Source organism: Pempheris klunzingeri, chromosome 22 (assembly GCF_042242105.1).
Source record: "Pempheris klunzingeri isolate RE-2024b chromosome 22, fPemKlu1.hap1, whole genome shotgun sequence".
In the NCBI taxonomy this organism is placed as follows: domain Eukaryota; kingdom Metazoa; phylum Chordata; class Actinopteri; order Acropomatiformes; family Pempheridae; genus Pempheris; species Pempheris klunzingeri.
The window spans coordinates 11,770,045-11,787,401 of record NC_092033.1 but is presented as its reverse complement, the minus strand read 5'-3'; the positions used below and the strand labels follow the sequence as shown (position 1 = coordinate 11,787,401).

Genomic DNA, 17,357 nt, shown 5'->3' with positions numbered 1-17,357 from the left:
ACAGTGTTACGGCGACACCGGCGGACTTCAAAGAGCTGTTAAACTTCTTCCACGGCCGCACTCATGTGATTTTTCCCCCCCTTAGTTTGAGCCATGTCCAAGAGCCTGAAGAAGAGGAAGAACCACTGGACCAACAAAGTCCATGAGAGTGTCCTTTGCAGGAATGAAGAGGGGGAGCTTGGGCTGGAGCTGAAGGGCGGCGCAGAGAATGGACAGTTCCCGGTGATCGGCGAGCTTCTCCCGGGCAGGGCGGTCTGCCACAGCGGCAAACTCCTCCAGGATGAACTCCTCCTGGAAGTCAACGACACCCCGGTGGCCGGACTCACCACCAGGGACGTCCATGCTGTGGTCAAACACAGCAAAGACCCCGTCCGACTCAAGTGTGTCAAACAAGGTGAGGCTTCTCCAGCTTTCACACCAACTTTCCCGCATTTCTCTGTTCTGTTCTTTTTCGGACATTTTTGAAAACGTTAGCTTTTCTTTTTTTTTTTCCTTCTTTGCACGCTTTTGTGTTTTGACAGCAGTGCTATTGTCTGCTAAAACACACACTGTGCCCTGTGCTCGGTGCTTCAGACAAACCATGAGAAGAAAATGAACTTTTGGTGGTGTTTGTTTGTCGGTACAAGTGTTATGAACGACAGGATTAATATTTTTTTGGACAGGCGTACAGATGTGTTTTTGGACGTGTTTTGGTTGTGCTGGTGGGGTCCTGTTGCTATGTGTTGCTTTTAAGGGGGTGTGTTACATTTGGGGCAGTCAGAAAATACACACTCCACAGCTACACATGATCCAGGTACATTTACAACATGTCACACAGCCATCATAGGCCAAGGTTACAGAACATCTAATGACTTAAGAATAATACAATCTCGATAAACATTGTGTCAGATCAGATATTGGGTAAGATTTTACTAAATTGTACTTTTTTTCCCCAACTCCCAAACCAAGTCTGTTTTCACAAACACACCAAAAAAGAATAAGTGCATTAAGTATGATCTTAATGATCAATATGAAGTATCACATTTTGTATAAATTCATGTGTACAGAGGTGAAACAGTAAGTCCATCCATTCATTAGTCCATCGACAGCAATTTAATCTGTAATCGTTTTGTTTATTGATCACTTATTCTGTCATTTTTGAGGCTACAATCTCATGTTTTAGCTCCTCTAATGTGAGAATCCGCCCTCTGTGGATATTTTTGGGGGTTTTGAGCTGCCGGTCAGCCAAAACAAAAAGTTTAGATGCATCAACTTGGACTTTTTTTTGGTACTATTTTTTTGTCATTTCCAATCATCTAGAAAATAACTGACAACGATGATAATAGTAGTAGAAATAGTTGCAGTCTCAGATGGATACATGCTGTTGTAGCCCATGGGGAAGTGTAATCTGTAGGGTGCTTGCAGTCGGCTCTCTGTCTTGAAGGAGAGAAAATTGCACGAAAATGTGCAGTTTAACCTTTGAATCACATATATAGTTTTAGTTTGTAAAGCAGACATTTAAACATTTATTATCCAATTTGTGCTACAGTGAGTAGACTAAATAGGATTTGGAAAGGATATTGTATAAATATTAGAGCAAATCCCCGAGTTCCTCTTTCAACATTACAGTGGTGTCATGAGGAATGAAAAGTACCATAAAGTACGATAAGGTCACAGTTACTGAATGCCACAGACTCGGCAGAAGTCCCGTCAGGAATATTAGGGGATTTTATTTGCTTTTTTTTTTTTTTGAGTGGGAAGTTCAGTGGATTGCTTAAGCGAGTGTTGTTTCACTTGAGGCGCATGAAGCCAAGATTGTGTCGTCCAGAGACTCCATAGTTGTTTGAGACATTTTTGATTTGCAACTCGTGCAGCCATGTTGACTGTCACGTTTAAAAAAAGAACACGAGGTGTGTAAATTTGCCCAACTCGCACAAACTCCATCTAACGCTTGTCAACTTTGACCGCTGGCTTGTGAAGCTCTAATGTGACGGACACACTCCTCTGGCCGTCTGTGTCTTTGATCTTTGCAGCTAATGACACTGGGTGTCTTGCATTGTGAGCTGAGAGGAGGATCTGTGGGCTCTCATTTTAGAGTGAAAAATCAGCAAAACCCTGTAAGAGGCTTTGGATCAAAGTCTTAGCCTGTGTGTTTGTATGTGTGAGACTGTGTGTGTGTGTGTGTGTGTGTGTGTTTTTAGCATCACACCAGGAATTTATTCAAAAAGCAGCCAAGCCTATATCAAACTAATGTGTTACTTTTTCCCATGAAATATTTATATCCCCCAGTGATTGCTGAAGTGATTGATATTCTCCCGTTGCTCTGCTCATGTTTGCTCCATCAGTTGTTTACGGTGTCAAGTTGTTTTTCAAAATGGTTGATGTGTACATTAAGTAAATATTATGGAGGAAAAACACTTTGCAGTGTCCTTAGAGCGGCATGTTCAGTAACGTTCTCAGCAGAGGCGCGTTGATTAATTCCAATCTGTATCAATAGATTCCTTATTGAAGGAGAGAGTCAGAACAGTATTATTGCACAGCAACTGTTTTGGTAATCAGTTATTCGTCATTCTGCGGGCAAAAAGCGCACACATGAGAGGATTTGCCAGATAGAACCTGGAATTAATGAATTATACTGTGCATTTTTTTGTATTTACCCATTTTATGATAATTGATTGTTTAATAAAGACAAATTAGTCAATAATGAAAATAAATTTCAGCTACACTGGGGCTTCCAGTGTTAGCTGCTTTCACATTTGCATGATGACACTGACCGATCCTTCTGTGCACACACACACACACACACAGCACACACAAACAGGTGTAACGTCTTCTGCATAGTTCAATATGAGTGAGTGTTACTCAACACTGTGATGCTTTACATTGGAAAGTTAGGAGCCACAGAGCGTGTGTGGTTTAGCATGCTAACATAACTTTTTCCTCTGTCGTGCCTTATGTTGTTTTCCCACTCTGCTTTTTAGATGGCCAACACATGACTCAGGCAGGGGTCCTTAGATTAAGACAAATACCGCTCATTGTTCGAACTGCTGGAGCTTATGACTGCAAGCAGAAAAATTTAATATCCTCATTCAGTGTTGGGCGTACTTGGAAAAAAAATTGTTGCATTTATAAGCAAAAATATGATTAAAGGATAAAACAGCTTTCAGCAATAATGATAGGGTAGGACGCTTTTAAATTTGGAGCACTATTTTTCTCCATCAACTGTGAACGTGTTCTTCAGTAAAGATTAAGGTTTTGCTCCTAATGAAAAAACCTTCGCTCAGAGTGAACAGCTGCTTGGTATGAATTGATCCAGCGTTACTTGGTGAAAAATGTGTTAAACCAGGGCAACAAGTATGTTTTCATTTGAGGCTCATTTAAAGACATTTAATTTGACATGACTTTATTAACAGAGTCCTATTCAAATAGACAGACTGCCAGCAATTAAACTTTAAAAACTTCTCCAATATTGGCTTACACTGCAGCCAGCTATGACCGGCTAGTCAAGGTCCCATATTCTGCTCACTTTCAATTTCATACTTGTATTTAGGAGCCGTGCCAGAATCGATTTACATGGTTAGATGTTCAAAAAACACATTCTTTTTCTCGAAGCAGACATGGCCTCTGCAGCTGTTTTCAAGTGTCTTTCTTCACGTTCCGTTTTAGAAGAACAGAACAATCTGCGTGCTCTGCTCTTCGCCTTCTTCGTCTTCACGGAATGGCAGACAGCGAGGTGGATTCAGGAGGGTTTCAGCGGGCAAGGTCAGTCAGCCTGCTGAAGGGTTGGAGGAAGTCATATGATCAGATTAGATCGCCTCATGACATCATAAAAGGGAGCCAAATCTAAATCGTGAGTTTTCACACATTTACAGGAAAGATGAAGCTGGAGATAAAGAGGAAGAATGGTCTTTTCTCATAGTTTGAGAGTCCCTCGGCACACCGGGGATGCATGTGTATGTTGAAAAGGCATATAAAAGGGCATTTTGCACATTATGGGACCTTTTAAAACAGCCGTAAATTGTGCTTTGTTTTTTCTCCTTCAGGCCCCAGCTAGGGAACCGGGTCACCGGCCAGTTTACATGCATGATCGATCTCCAAAGGTTGTTCACGGCCTTTTTGAATAATACATCAAGTTCTCTTTTGCAGTGGTCCGCTGCTTCACTAATGTCACAACTGTACAAAGTGCTGTCCCTCTCTCTTGGGAGATCTGGTCTGAATTGCCAGCTTTCATTACAGTCGTCCCTGCAATTAAAAAAAAGCCGAATCATGAAGCACACTTTTTTTCTGTTACAGTGATCATGAACCGTGATTGTTATGCATTTAAGCACTTAATATCTTATGTGCTCTAGTAACGTCTGAAATCCCAGTTTACACTCACAGGGAAGAACACAAACCATATAAAGTCTTTTATTAGTCTGTGAGGTGAGGATTAGATTAGATTGCCACCAGCAATCAGGCCTGTCCTGTAGTGCGCAATTTGGATCCCCACAGAGCACTGATGGGTATATAAGAGAGTACAGGGCACATTCCCAGACACACATTGAATTCTCATTGGAGCAAGGCATTATGGATAATGTAAGGATGGGAAGGAGACTACTTCATGTGGTCCTGGAGATTTGATGGCAGTAAAGGTCAAAGTTACAATTTGTAACCCTCCTAGAGCACCGATATATCTTGTTTTAAGCTTCAAATTAACATTATTATTACTCGGGTATCAGCCAGATGGAACATATCCACATTAAATTCAGAGTCATTCAGTGTTTTGACTAATGGTAACATTATGTTATGGGTGGCCACTATTTTTATGTGAGATGTAGTGCTAAAAACTGAGATAATCAGGTTGAGTTCCACACAAGGTAAGGTAACAGGTTATGTGGGATAAAGAGAACTCGGCATCAGATGGGTATTTGGTATTTGCAGATGCGCTGATGTATCCGCGTCAGGTGAGAATAAGTCAGGTCAATGGATTCTAGGAATCTACAGTAGTCTTGTGCACCTACTCAGAAATGAATGAAACTAGTGACTGAGACGTGTTTACTGAGGTAACTGAGGTCTATGGATGGGACACTGGAGTCAGATTTGTGCAATAGCAGTGATGCTTGTTTGCATGACTGCAAGTGACAAATACATTGTATTTTCTGTAGCCGTTCTTAAGTCTTTGTGTTGTAAACCTTTGCAAAGCTTTTAATGTGAAACAATTACAGCAGGAAGTGAAATTAACTGTAACTTCACACAGCAGATGGACTCCCGATATGTTTCTAGAAGAACATCCTGGTTTTGGTGCTTCATGAAAACCTCCAGGTCGAGTGCAATAAGGGGTCGGGCACCCCAGCTCGACAGTAACCCTGCTGAGTGCTGCCATTATGTGTCCAATGGACAAAACTGAAGCTCCAGAACAATATTTTAGTGGCAGCCAGGGATGATTCAACTCTTCTTCTGCTGCTTAGTGGATATTTCTTTTAATCCTCCAGGTACACACAAAGCAGGCAGCAGTGTTACGAATCCATTCTCTCTTCACTCAGTCTTACCTTGAATAATCTGCATGAAGAGTAGAAATTCAAACTGTCGCTCTCTCTGTAATTCATGAGTATGAAGCATCAAGATAAATTACCTTAACATCATATTCCCTGCTCCTTTCTCTCTCTCACACACACACACACATGTGCTGAATTGCCCCAGTTCAGCTTCCTATTTCAGCTTCAGTGAAGGATTAATGCAGCCAGCTATGGAGCCTGTCACTGCATCTTTCACTGCCACTACAGTGAGAAGCTCTCACCCTAGCTGTACCTCAGCGTGGCTGGGAACTGTATGCTGATTGAGCCTCGCTGAGTGGTGTTGGGCGCAGGTAAGAGCAGACATTTCCAGGTCAGCCGAAGGCAATCAGTGTGCTCGCCGGGTGCCCACTTAGTGTTGGTGCTGCTGTTGGGGAAAGTCATTACAGCAGACTGAACACGGGGAGCTTTAGCAAGGTAGAAATGGCAGCACCTTTCTAGGTTGAAAAGGTTGTTTATAGCTAACAGAGTGGCTCTAGGGATGGCAGGACTGCTGGTCCACCGATAGAATATCTTCACAAATATTGGACAGATTGCATGTTAACATTGCAGACATTTTAAATGTTACGCCCCAAAATACATCCAGTAACTGTTTTCAAATATCAGTGTTTCCCCTAGTCGTGCTGAAGCGCGTGACTTTTATTTTGCACCACCAGAAGATATTTAATGTGCCCGCTGACACAAGATGCCGAATCACTTGAAATAAAATGCTTCAAGATCTGTTTGGAGTGAGACTTGGTATCTGTGAAGTCTATTCTAGGTGATACTACAAAGGCATTTCACCAGTTAACCTTTCAGAACTACAGTGCTGTGAAAAAGTATTTGACCCCTTACAGATTTCTTCTGTTTTTTCTTAATTGTCACACTTGCATGTTTCAGATCATCAAACCAATTTTAATATCAGACAAAGATGAACTGAGTAAACACAAAAAGTAGTTTTTAAATAATGATTTCATTTATTAAGGGAAAAAAGCTATCCAAACCAACCTGGCCCTATGTGAAAAAGTAATTGCCCCCTCCTTGTTAAATCATGAATTAACTGTGATTAACCACATGTTTGAAAGCGGAGTTCAATTTCACTTGCCACACCCAGGCCTGACTACTGCCAGAGCTGTAGAATCAAGAAATCACTTAAATAGACATCATGAAGTAGGCTGAAAGATCTCAAAATGCAACACATCATGCCCCGATCTAAAGCAATTCAAGAACAGACAAGAAACAAAGTTATTGACATCTATCAGTCTGGAAAGGGTCACAAAGCCATTTCTAAGGCTTTGGGACTCCAGCGAACAACAGTGAGAGCCATTATCCACGAATGGAGAAAACATGGAGCAGTGGTGAACCTTCCCAGGACTACCGGCCTACCAAAATTACTCTAAGAGTGCATCAACGTATCATCCAGGAGGTCACAAAAGAACCCCAAACAACATTTAAAGCACTGCAGGCCTCACTTGCCTCAGTTATGGTCAGTGTTCATGATTCAACAATAAGAAAGGCACTGGGCAAAAATGGCCTCCATGGGAGAGCTCCAAGGTGAAAACCACTGCTGACCAAAAAGAACACAAAGGCACATCTCACACTTGCTAAAAAACATCTCGATGATCCCCCACACTTTACGGAAAATATTCTGTGGACTGACGGGACAAAAGTGGAACTTTTTGGAAGGTGTGCATCCCGTTACATCTGGCGTAAAACTAACACAGCATTTTGGAGAAAGAACATCATACCGACAGTCAAACATGGTGGTGGTAGTGTGATGGTCTGGGGCTGCTTTGCTGCTTCAGGACCTGGACAACTTGCCGTAATTGATAGAACCATGAATTCTGCTCTCTACCAGAAAATCCTGAAGGAGAATGTCCGGCCATCAGTTCGTGACCTTAAGCTCAAGCGCACTTGGGCTATGCAGCAGGACAATGATCCGCAGCACACCAGCAAGTCCACCTCTGAATAGCTCAAAAAAAACAAAGTGAAGGTTTTGGAGTGACCTAGTCAAAGTCTGGACTTAAATCCGATGGAGATGCTGTGGCATGACCTTAAACAGGCCATTCATGCTCGAAAACCCTCCAATGTGGCTGAATTAAGACAATTCTGCAAAGAAGAGTGGGCCAAAATTCCCCCACAGCGATGTGAAAGACTCATCGCCAGTTATTGCAAACGTTTGGTTGCAGTTGTTGCCGCCAAGGGTGGCACAACCAGTTATTAGGTTTAGGGGGCAATTACTTTTTCACATAGGGCCAGGTTGGTTTGGATAGGTTTTGTCCCTTAATAAATAAAATCATCATTTAAAAACTGCTTTTTGTGTTTACTCAGGTCATCTTTGTCTGATATTAAAATTGGTTTGATGATCTGAAACATATAAGTGTGACAAAAAAGCAAAAGCAGAAGAAATCTGTAAGGGGGCAAATACTTTTTCACACCACGGTATCTGTCAAATCCATACAAGACAATGTGTTGCCCTTGAATTGTTATAGTTGTGTATATACAGTCTTGTTGTGTATTAGTTGTGTAGGAGTCCAGCAGCACAGTTTATTTTTCTCTTTTGACACTGGACAGAAATAAAGTAAAACAGGATGAAATATTTTCCTCTATTCAAAGTGAGAAACAGAACACAATTAGTCCCTGAGCGTTCAAAATGGTCCAGTGTTTGAATCTATCTCGTGGCTGTTGTGGAGCTTTCAGTCATATCACAGATATCGTTCAACAGACGGATTTATTTTTCATACTGAGCATGATGAGGACTTCTCATGTTGGATTAAAGGTCGAGGTTCGCAGTTCATTCTTGACTTGAAAACATCTTTGACAAAATAGTCTCACAAAAACTTTTTGTGGTCAAGTTTTGCTGAGCCTCTGGCAAAGAAAATAGAGAGGTTCCTGCAGACTGGATTCTGAGCTGTCCTGTAAGTTTTAGACAAGCTTTATTGTTGACATTTCAACAGAAGCCTAAATCTATATTTAAATCTAATAAAGGAGCTGTGAATCCACCTTTCTGTTTCGCTCACAGCACTCTGATCTTTGAATCTAGCACCTGTCACCCCTGCCATTTCGATAAGGTTTCTGTGCAGTCACCGTACCAACACAATAATTTAATTTTGGAAAATAACACGAACACATAAAATGTTTATTAAAGGAGATTGCATACTTTGTTGTAGCTCTGTTTTTTTTTATTAAAAGACAGATTTCTATAAAAATCTTGACATTACACTTCCTCGTGGTTATCTTTCGCTGTCTTATTCAGAAGTCTCTACTTGCAGCTGGAACCAGGAATGCTGTTCATGACCACAGCCCTTGCATAATGATTTCTCATGTCTACTTCGAACATCCTCTACTAATACAGCTCGTGTAACAGTTGAGTCCCTTTCTTGTGAACTGCATGCTGTATGGCTGCAAGCTGTGTTTTAGAGCAGATGTTTAGGTTAAAGACATTACTACAACATCAGCTGGAGTCAGCTGAAACCGAAAGAAAGAAGGTTAAGGTCAGCCTTATCGAGCCCACAGATTAAATTGTTTTGCAGACAGGAATCTTCAACATAAAAAACTCTGTGAAGATGAAACAATTCATAGAGCGGAGCTACTACTGCCCAGCTCGAGGGACGACCAGTATGTTATGACGCCATCAAGTCAATGGTGCGTTCCCAAGTAATGGAATGACTGATGTGAGCGATGATGAGTTTGGACCGGTCACTGGTCTGTCGCAGGTTTGAAGGATGGGACGGGGCAATCCCTGAGAAGTTGTGTTGAGTCAGATACACACACTGTTGCGTGGGAGTGCGGTAATGATTCTCCGTACAGTCGGACCCATCTGTCTTCTTGTCAGGGTCCCATTGAGAGTGTTAAGTTGCACCAGCAAGTGCGTCACAGAAAGTGTGATACACATACGGACTCATGCGCACTTAAAGAGCTGCTATCCTTCAGTGTGTGTGTGTGTGTGTGTGTTTGTGTTTGTATCAGTGAGTCCCCGAGGCCTTAGCACCACTTACCACATGCTGTCCAATCATGCCTGACAGAGGTTTGGTGGAGAGATCCTGTTGTCGTTGCCTCTGTTACACTGTCTGACTGCCAGGCTCACCTCTGGGGACAGGTAATGATAAGACACACACACACACACACAAGCCCACTCACACACACTTTTCCCTTCTTGTCAACCTCAGCCATCTGTTGTGGCAAGTTGAAGTATTCGAAAGGACTGAAATAACAAGGCTGCAAACTTTTGGGTGTGCACATCTGAACACATGGATGTCAGGCTACACTGGTGTTTGTCTGCCTTCTGTGGCATTGAATTAACAGAATGTATCAGGGAATCAATGGAGACGTCTCTTTATTGAGAGTAAAGAGCTGGTTTTCTCTTCAAACGATGAAAGAGGGTGGAAGAAAATCTTTATGACCTTTTCCATTATCTAAGTTCTATAAATGAATGGTGTCTGGAGCACAGAGAAACTGAGAATAGAAGGGAGCCCTTTACCTTTTCACTATAATGAATTATAGATGAATGAGAGACAGTGTGTACATACGGTATCTGTTCTGGAGTCTGTTTCTGTTGCTGCCTGCCCCACAAAGCAGCTAATTCTCATCCTCCCCTGTGCCCATGTCCTTTGTGCGTCTGCTCAGGTTTGTCTAAGTGAATGTGCAGTATGTCATTCAGGTTGCTGCTCTAAAGTATAAAGGTGTCAGTTGCTTTTCCAGCTTTTCCGAATGGACCTAAGACAGCGCATCATTTAAAAGCACTTTGATGTGTTTTATTATAAGAATTGCTTTTAAAATTTTAAGGCACTTAGTGCAGTATTTAGGGCTTTAATTAGCAATTATTTTCATGATCAGTTGATATATATATATATTTTAATCAATTAAATAATAATTTTGTCTAAAAGAAACATGTTTATTCATTCTGATCAGCAGTGAAAAATCCATTTAGTAAGATACAAAACAGAGAAGCCAGCTAATCCTCACATTTGAAAAACTGTAACCAGAAAATGTCTGAAGCTGAGACGAAAGCCGATCCACAGAAATGTTAACAATTTTCACAATTGATTTATCAATTGTATTGTTTGCCATAGTCTACAGCCATGCTAGCGGCCCAGTGAGGCTGTGCTAAGGCACAATTGTGCTTTGAGCTAATTGCTCCAATAGACTGACATGCTGATGTTTAGCTGGTGTTTGTCATTGTAAACACTAAGTGCTGCTGAGGCTGATTGGATTGATGCGATGACAGCGCTAGATGAAAAGTCAGAGGATTAGAAAATGATTAGGGTTCATCCTCTGGGACAATGACTGTCTGTATCTAAATTAATGGCAATCCTTCCAACGGCTTTTTAGACATTTCAGTGTGGACGGGCCAGCTATGCCATCCCTAGAGCCAAGGCTTTAGAATGGTCAGAATCAGTCATCAAAGTAGTTTCTATTTTCTGTCGTTCAACAGATTAGTTCATTAACATTGTGATTATGTACATAACATTCTGTTTTGTGAATATCTCTCTAGATGGCCCGACATATTTCGAATCACTTTGAACTGGCATTCATGGTGCGCTAAATGAAGAAGGATTGAACTTTGCATTTATATTTACAAGGATGTTGAATGAATGAGCTTACATAAAAGACACCTACTCTCTGTCTGAACAGCACTAATATTTGCGTGTCGGCCACAGTTGAAGAACGAGTGGTCTGTCGGTCTGTCTGTCTGTCTGTCAGTGAAGTGTCTACCTGTGCAGACGTGATGGGAGGGAGAGCTTGTGTAGCTTGTTGATTGTTGGATAGTTTTGACAATCCAACGATTAAATCTGCTTTCGAGGTGTGAGGCTGCGCATTTTAATGAATGAATAATAAAGCCAATGCAAGACTCCTCTGTTTACTGGAGAGCTTGTTTTTTTGTCACTGGCACGGACACTTATGCTGTCAGTGTGTATATATTGTACTGTATTGTGAGCACTAGCTAGAGAATGATTTATTTTAAGTGCACTGTGTATGTACGCAGTTGAGTGACACCAGCGATTTTTTATTTTTTTTGTCAAGTCTCAATGACACCTCTTTTGTCCCAAAGATAAGGTGATTCTTCTCATCTTTGTTGCAAATCAATGTTGTCATCTTTAGTCAAGAGTTTTTTTTTTTTTCTTGCATGTCGAGCAGTCTTGTTTCCAGCCTCCTTCGGGCCTCTTCTTTATCAAAAGCCAATCACAGCCACAAAGAGGAATATTGCAGACCCAGCAGCCCTGTAGGCAGGTGATGAAGCCAGAGTAAACATCAGGGTTGTGAAGCTGTGATGAATCACAAAGTGGCTATGGATTGCTGTTGTGCAACCAGCAAAATTTGATAGGTGCACCCCCGTGGATACCATAAGACTTTGTAGTAGAAGATATTGTAAGATTCCATATTTAATGTTGGGAACAGTTAATATTCCTACACCCTCAAACTGCCAGCAGTATGAATTTAAATGAGATCTAAATGGGATATTTTGGAGTGAAGACATTGGGGAGGGCGACATTGGCTGACCTGCTCGCGGAGAGAAGGGAATATTAAGCAAACTCCTCAGCCCACACTAGTTGTTGCTGATTCGCCAAAAAAGAGGAACAATCAATACAGAGCGATTAAAGCCTCTCTGAGAGCCGCAGTGGTTGGTCCGTCTTTCGATGTCTGACTCTTGGCAAGGATCAAACAGTCTTGTCTTTTTATTCCACATGGATGAATGTGCATGTTAGAGAAAGTATTTGCATTTGTGTCCATCTCAGTGTGTGTGCCAGAGAGTGGATTATGGTTGGACCAAGATGGATTTGTTTTAAGGCTAATCGGTTAAGCAAATGGTGGATAATGAACAACACACTGACCAAACATTCTGCTTCCCCGTGTTGGAGGAACAATGTGTTAAGCAACTTGTTGCACCTGGTTGGAAACAAAAAATGTCTTTTTTTTACAATAGACAATAACGAGGGCATTGGCAAGTGACCCTGGCCGTATATATCGTCAACAGTGATAATTGTGACAAATTAATTTACATACATAGATGGAATAAACACAGACACTTCATCAATTTACACCAACTTAGGAGACCTGCAACAACTAAATCATCAGCGCTCAACACATTGTGTTTTCATTTCTCACAACAATTATTCAACTCCCCTTTGTTCCATCTAAAGTTTAACATCAAGATGAATGATTTTAAAATTGAAATAGTAATTGTATATGTAATGATCATTCAGCCACTGACTTAGAACAAATATTGGTCGATAATGATTGGTGGCCGACTGATGGGAGGATCCCCGAACAGGCTTCTCATTTTAAGTTGGCAACTGTCTAACTGGATGGCTGAAATGAAGACTGTTGCTGGCAGACTTCATTATCTGTGTGGAAACAATACACACATGATATCATGCTGATACTGTCCAATTTGATTTCTTTAGGAATAGCAGTTTGTTTATATGTCCAACACCTCAGCGCAGCGTGTTAGCGGAGAGTCTCTGCTCAGACTGCTGGAAGAGTTTCAGCATATAACTCAAATCACAAACTATTGGTTTTCCACAGGTTTGTGCACAGCTTTACCAAACAAATACAACATATTTATTGGTGAACATTACATGTTCTGGTACATGTATTTTTGAAATGTAGAGCCGAGAGACGAAACCCCGCTGGCCCCCAGTCTCATTTTAGCTGTAACTGCATATTTCGTGCACAAACGTGAGAGTTCCATCAATCTTCTCATCAAACTCTCAGCAACAAAGTGAAGAATTTCCCAAAATGTGGAACCGCTACTTTAAACTGTCCAATAAAAACCGAGGAAAATACAACAACTACTTTACAGACATCATGGTTCTCGCAGAAAATGCATCAATGTTATCGATTGATTACAGGCAAGAATTGCAGTCCAGAACTGATAGAGCAGCAGTTTGTGACAAGATAAAGAGTCGGCAATAAGACTGTAAACAAGACATTGATTTACTGCCAGGCAGTATAGATCCTAGGAGGAACGATGTAACACATTATTAGCATGTCTATTCAATAAAAGTTGCCACTGTCTCTGTGTTGTAGCACTAACAAGCCTATAACTGATCACGTGTGTCTTAATCTGCTGTCTCACTGTGTGGATTCATATGTCCTTGGATCCAGGGCTGTCTGTGGGTAGTTTTGACTTTTTGGGGATTCCTGTCAAGTCTTACACTAGCTTTTAGTTTCTGTTTAGCAACCACCCTCCACCCTCCGCCCTGTTAGTTTTGCCCGCAGCGAGGTCACCTCCAGCTGCTTTAAGCCAGCTCACATTGTCACTCCTGGGAGGTTTTTACATATGCAGCACTGTCTCTCGCCTTCACATTTCCTCTCCCCTTTTCTTTGTCTCCCTCCTTCTCATTCACACTCACTCATTTCATCCCGTTCTCCTCTGGGAACCAAGAGAGACCCGCTTAAATAGGTTCGGGAGATGAAGAGACCGACTGCACAGCTCGGCCTGTCTGTCCCTGTGCTCACAGACATTATTCACGTCTTCCTCACTGCCAGCCAGAGAGCGAGGGACCTTCTGAAAGACCGGCCATAGAGAAGAGAGAGAGCTACACACACCTGATGCTGAACAGATGCAGGGAAGGCTCAGAAAGGAGGGAAGGAGAGACAGTTGACAGACAGTGAGAGAGGAAGTGTTGGCACTCTGCTGTTCACACTGTTCTGGTTTTAATTTGATTGACAACCGCCGCAGTGCTGTTGCTGTGTTTTTTCTCAGTCATCAGATAAAGGGCACATCTTTGGGCATCAGCTTATACTTTGTTTGCCATTAGTTCCTCCTTTTTTATCTGTTTTTTGTCTTTAGTTGTATGTGTTTGGGTCATTTTTTTTTATTCAAAAGCTTCTAAAACAACAAAAGATAGACAGTAGTGGGATGATCTGTTGGACAGATGAGGCATAGTTTTCTGTACTGAAACAGAAGAAAAATTCTATTGTTGTAAAAAAAAAAAAAAATACAGTTCCTTCCTCAGTTGAAATGAGATGAGTGTCACACCTGTCTGTGCTTTTTCACCAACAAGTTTAGAAGAAGCCTAAAGTTATTTTCATGAATGCTTATAAGAACATTTACTTGCCTTGTTTCTGTCATCATTGCAACAAACTGATATATTGCAAAAGTAATAAGTAGATACTGTACAACACTAAAATGTAAATGTAACTAGAGAAAAAAAGATGAAACCCAGGAATTAGCTTAATTTAATTAAACTTTCCACTAAAAGTCAAACTGATTGATGATCAGAGTAAATTATGCAGGTCGGAGAAAAACACACTGGACTTCTCTAAAAGCTTTTTTGGGTTTAATGTTTCATCTTAATTGCCAGTTTGAATATCTAGATCTGGAACTATATATCAAAATTGACTGATAATATAATAAAAGAACAGAAGTGGGAGCTGTAATCATGTTCAGTGATATAGATAGTGGGTGTTGCGCTTTGTACAAAGCTGCACATTTTTTTTATTAAATAAATAAATGAATAACTGTGGATTCATCTTAAGGTTTGATCGGGTTTAGGCACAAGAATTGGTTGGCTGATGATGGGGAACAATCATGGTCATAGCTGGATGGAGTCAGGGCTGACTGTTGGTAGGAAATGGGAAGCGAAAAGTCTCTCTTGTCAAAGTCATTTCTTCTCTTAAATTCCTAAAGCTGCTAGAATTCTTTGTCGCCGGATTGTGCAGCTTGACCTCCCTCACATAGTCCACCTACTGTATAACTTCCTACCTGACTTAGACAATGAGCTGCTAAAATCCAATTTAATCAATGAGATTAAAAAAATGTTGGCCATTGGTAAGTTCATGCGAGGAAGAGAGTGCTTGCAAACTTGGCACAGACTCAGCGAGATCATCTTGTATTTCTTGGCAAGCAGTCGAGACTACTAATCTTTTAAATGTGCCTCCGTTAACAACAGTCGGACCCTTTCTTCTAAATTTTGATCTAAACCCATTTGCTCTGCATTCTAGACGTTTGTGTCTCCAATGAAATGACACATTTACGGCCACAGAGAGCGGGGCAGATCACTGTTGCGTCACGGGGGAAATGGAGAAAGAACTGGGGGGAAAAAACATATTGTCACTAACTAAACTTTGATTGTAAAGATTGCTCATGAGGCTTCAAGAAAAATCACAATAATGATCATAATAATTGTGTGATCACTCCACTTAAGTATTAGAAGTATTATTTGCTTGTAATTATTGATTACAAGCAAATGTAAGCAAATGTAAGGAGTACCATTGAATATTATGGATGGACTACTCACTACACTATGCTTTGTATTACTACACAGTGATTTCAGCTAAGAAAGGTGAATGTGAAATCACATTTCAGTTTCACTTTGCACTGCAGTTCTATTTACTGTGTTTTTCTTATTTACAGTTTTGCTTAAAGTTAGTTTAATGTTGAAGGTTAAAATTGATGGAAAAGGAAATTGTTGTCTTTGTTATCCAGATGCAAAAGTAAAATGTCGAAGGATCTTTGGGCTGTTGGCCATACTGTGGCCATGTTTTGTTCTAAATAACCCATGGCTCTTGGCTGTTATTTTCTCCCCAGCGCTTGGTTTCTTTAAACATTGATTTTATACTTCAAAAGCTTTCACGCATGCTGAAAATACATTGTCCAAAGTATGCCCTCTTTGACTTTATCCTCCCAGCGAGGTTGAGTCAGACATTCTGCGCTTGGTGTTTGTAGTAAAAAGCAAAACTTAAACTTGATTGAAAACTCATTTCACTCTGGGCTACTGCGAGATCAGTGCTCAGTCCAGATATCTATTCGATTTAAAAAAAAAAAAAAAAAAAAAAAAAAAAGGTAGTAACATCTCTTCGTTTAATGCCAGGGAAAAGTGCATATGAAGCGAGTGATGAGGAGAGTGGAGAATGTCGAGCACACACTCCCCACAAGTTCTCATTGCCCCCAGGCAGCACAGCCATGCTGTGTTGCTTTTGAACCACAGGGAGGTACGGGAGGGACTATGCAGCCGTCTGGCATCACATCATCCTCATCTCTTCCACAAGTCCCTGCAGAATTGCTGTTATTCACTGCAAGGTATGCAGTAATTAGACTGAGGTCAAGGGAGCGTGTGGCCTCGCTCCCCCTGTCCCAGTGCAGCAGCGTTTAAGAAGTGGCACGGCAAGTGGTGCCTGACTTCCACCGACAATTAACAAAAACGCCCCGGTTCTTCACTCCCCTCACTCCTGCCCTGCTGTTTGCACTCGATCGTCATTAATATCCCTTTCTCTAACTCCCTCGCCCGAGTCTCCCATTCTACTCTTCCTTTTGATTATTTTCTTTCAATGTAAAAGCGGGGGGGTGGAACAGACTTTAATGGAATGAGGAAGAATGAAAAGAAAATCTAAGGCCCAATCCTCCTCCTCCTGTTCTCCCATGCTCTCACTTAAAGCCTACTCCTCAGGCATAAATATGGGATTTATGCCTTTTAGTCTTTTCAGTAGAACTACAATGAAAGGTCACTGTTTACAACTCTCCCGTTGCTCGTCTAGAATGAATCCCACCTTGCACACACACACATTCATTCACACAGCTGAAACTGACCACATAAGTGGCTATAGTTCATGCACTGAATTAGAAGGGTTTTTTGTTATATCGCTCGTACGCTCGGATTCTTTGAGATTCTTGTTTCACTTGGGTCAAACAGCATTTTTTTTTCCCACCTTAAAGGTGCACGTTGCTCTTTGCATGCGTCTTCATTTTCTTGGGGTAACTGGAGTTGTGCAACCTCACTGCTACAAAAGGCACGTTTTGCCATTTACTTGTTCATGTAAGACAGTTTTGAATAAGAAACAAACGTGTGCTAATGTTTCCTATCTACTCAGGGCTGCATCCCTGTTCAACTCTGTCGTAAA

The 17,357-nt window shown here is 41.2% G+C and overlaps 1 protein-coding gene across 1 annotated transcript in view; it reads left to right on the top strand.

The window, feature by feature from the left end:
- The window catches only part of magi2a (membrane associated guanylate kinase, WW and PDZ domain containing 2a), a 212,417-nt gene that overhangs the window by 3,759 nt on the left and 191,301 nt on the right, over positions 1-17,357 (top strand). The window contains exon 2 of the mRNA XM_070853563.1: positions 92-394. Within this exon, the coding sequence (XP_070709664.1) occupies positions 92-394 (303 nt within the window). The remainder of the gene's footprint in view (positions 1-91; positions 395-17,357) is intronic.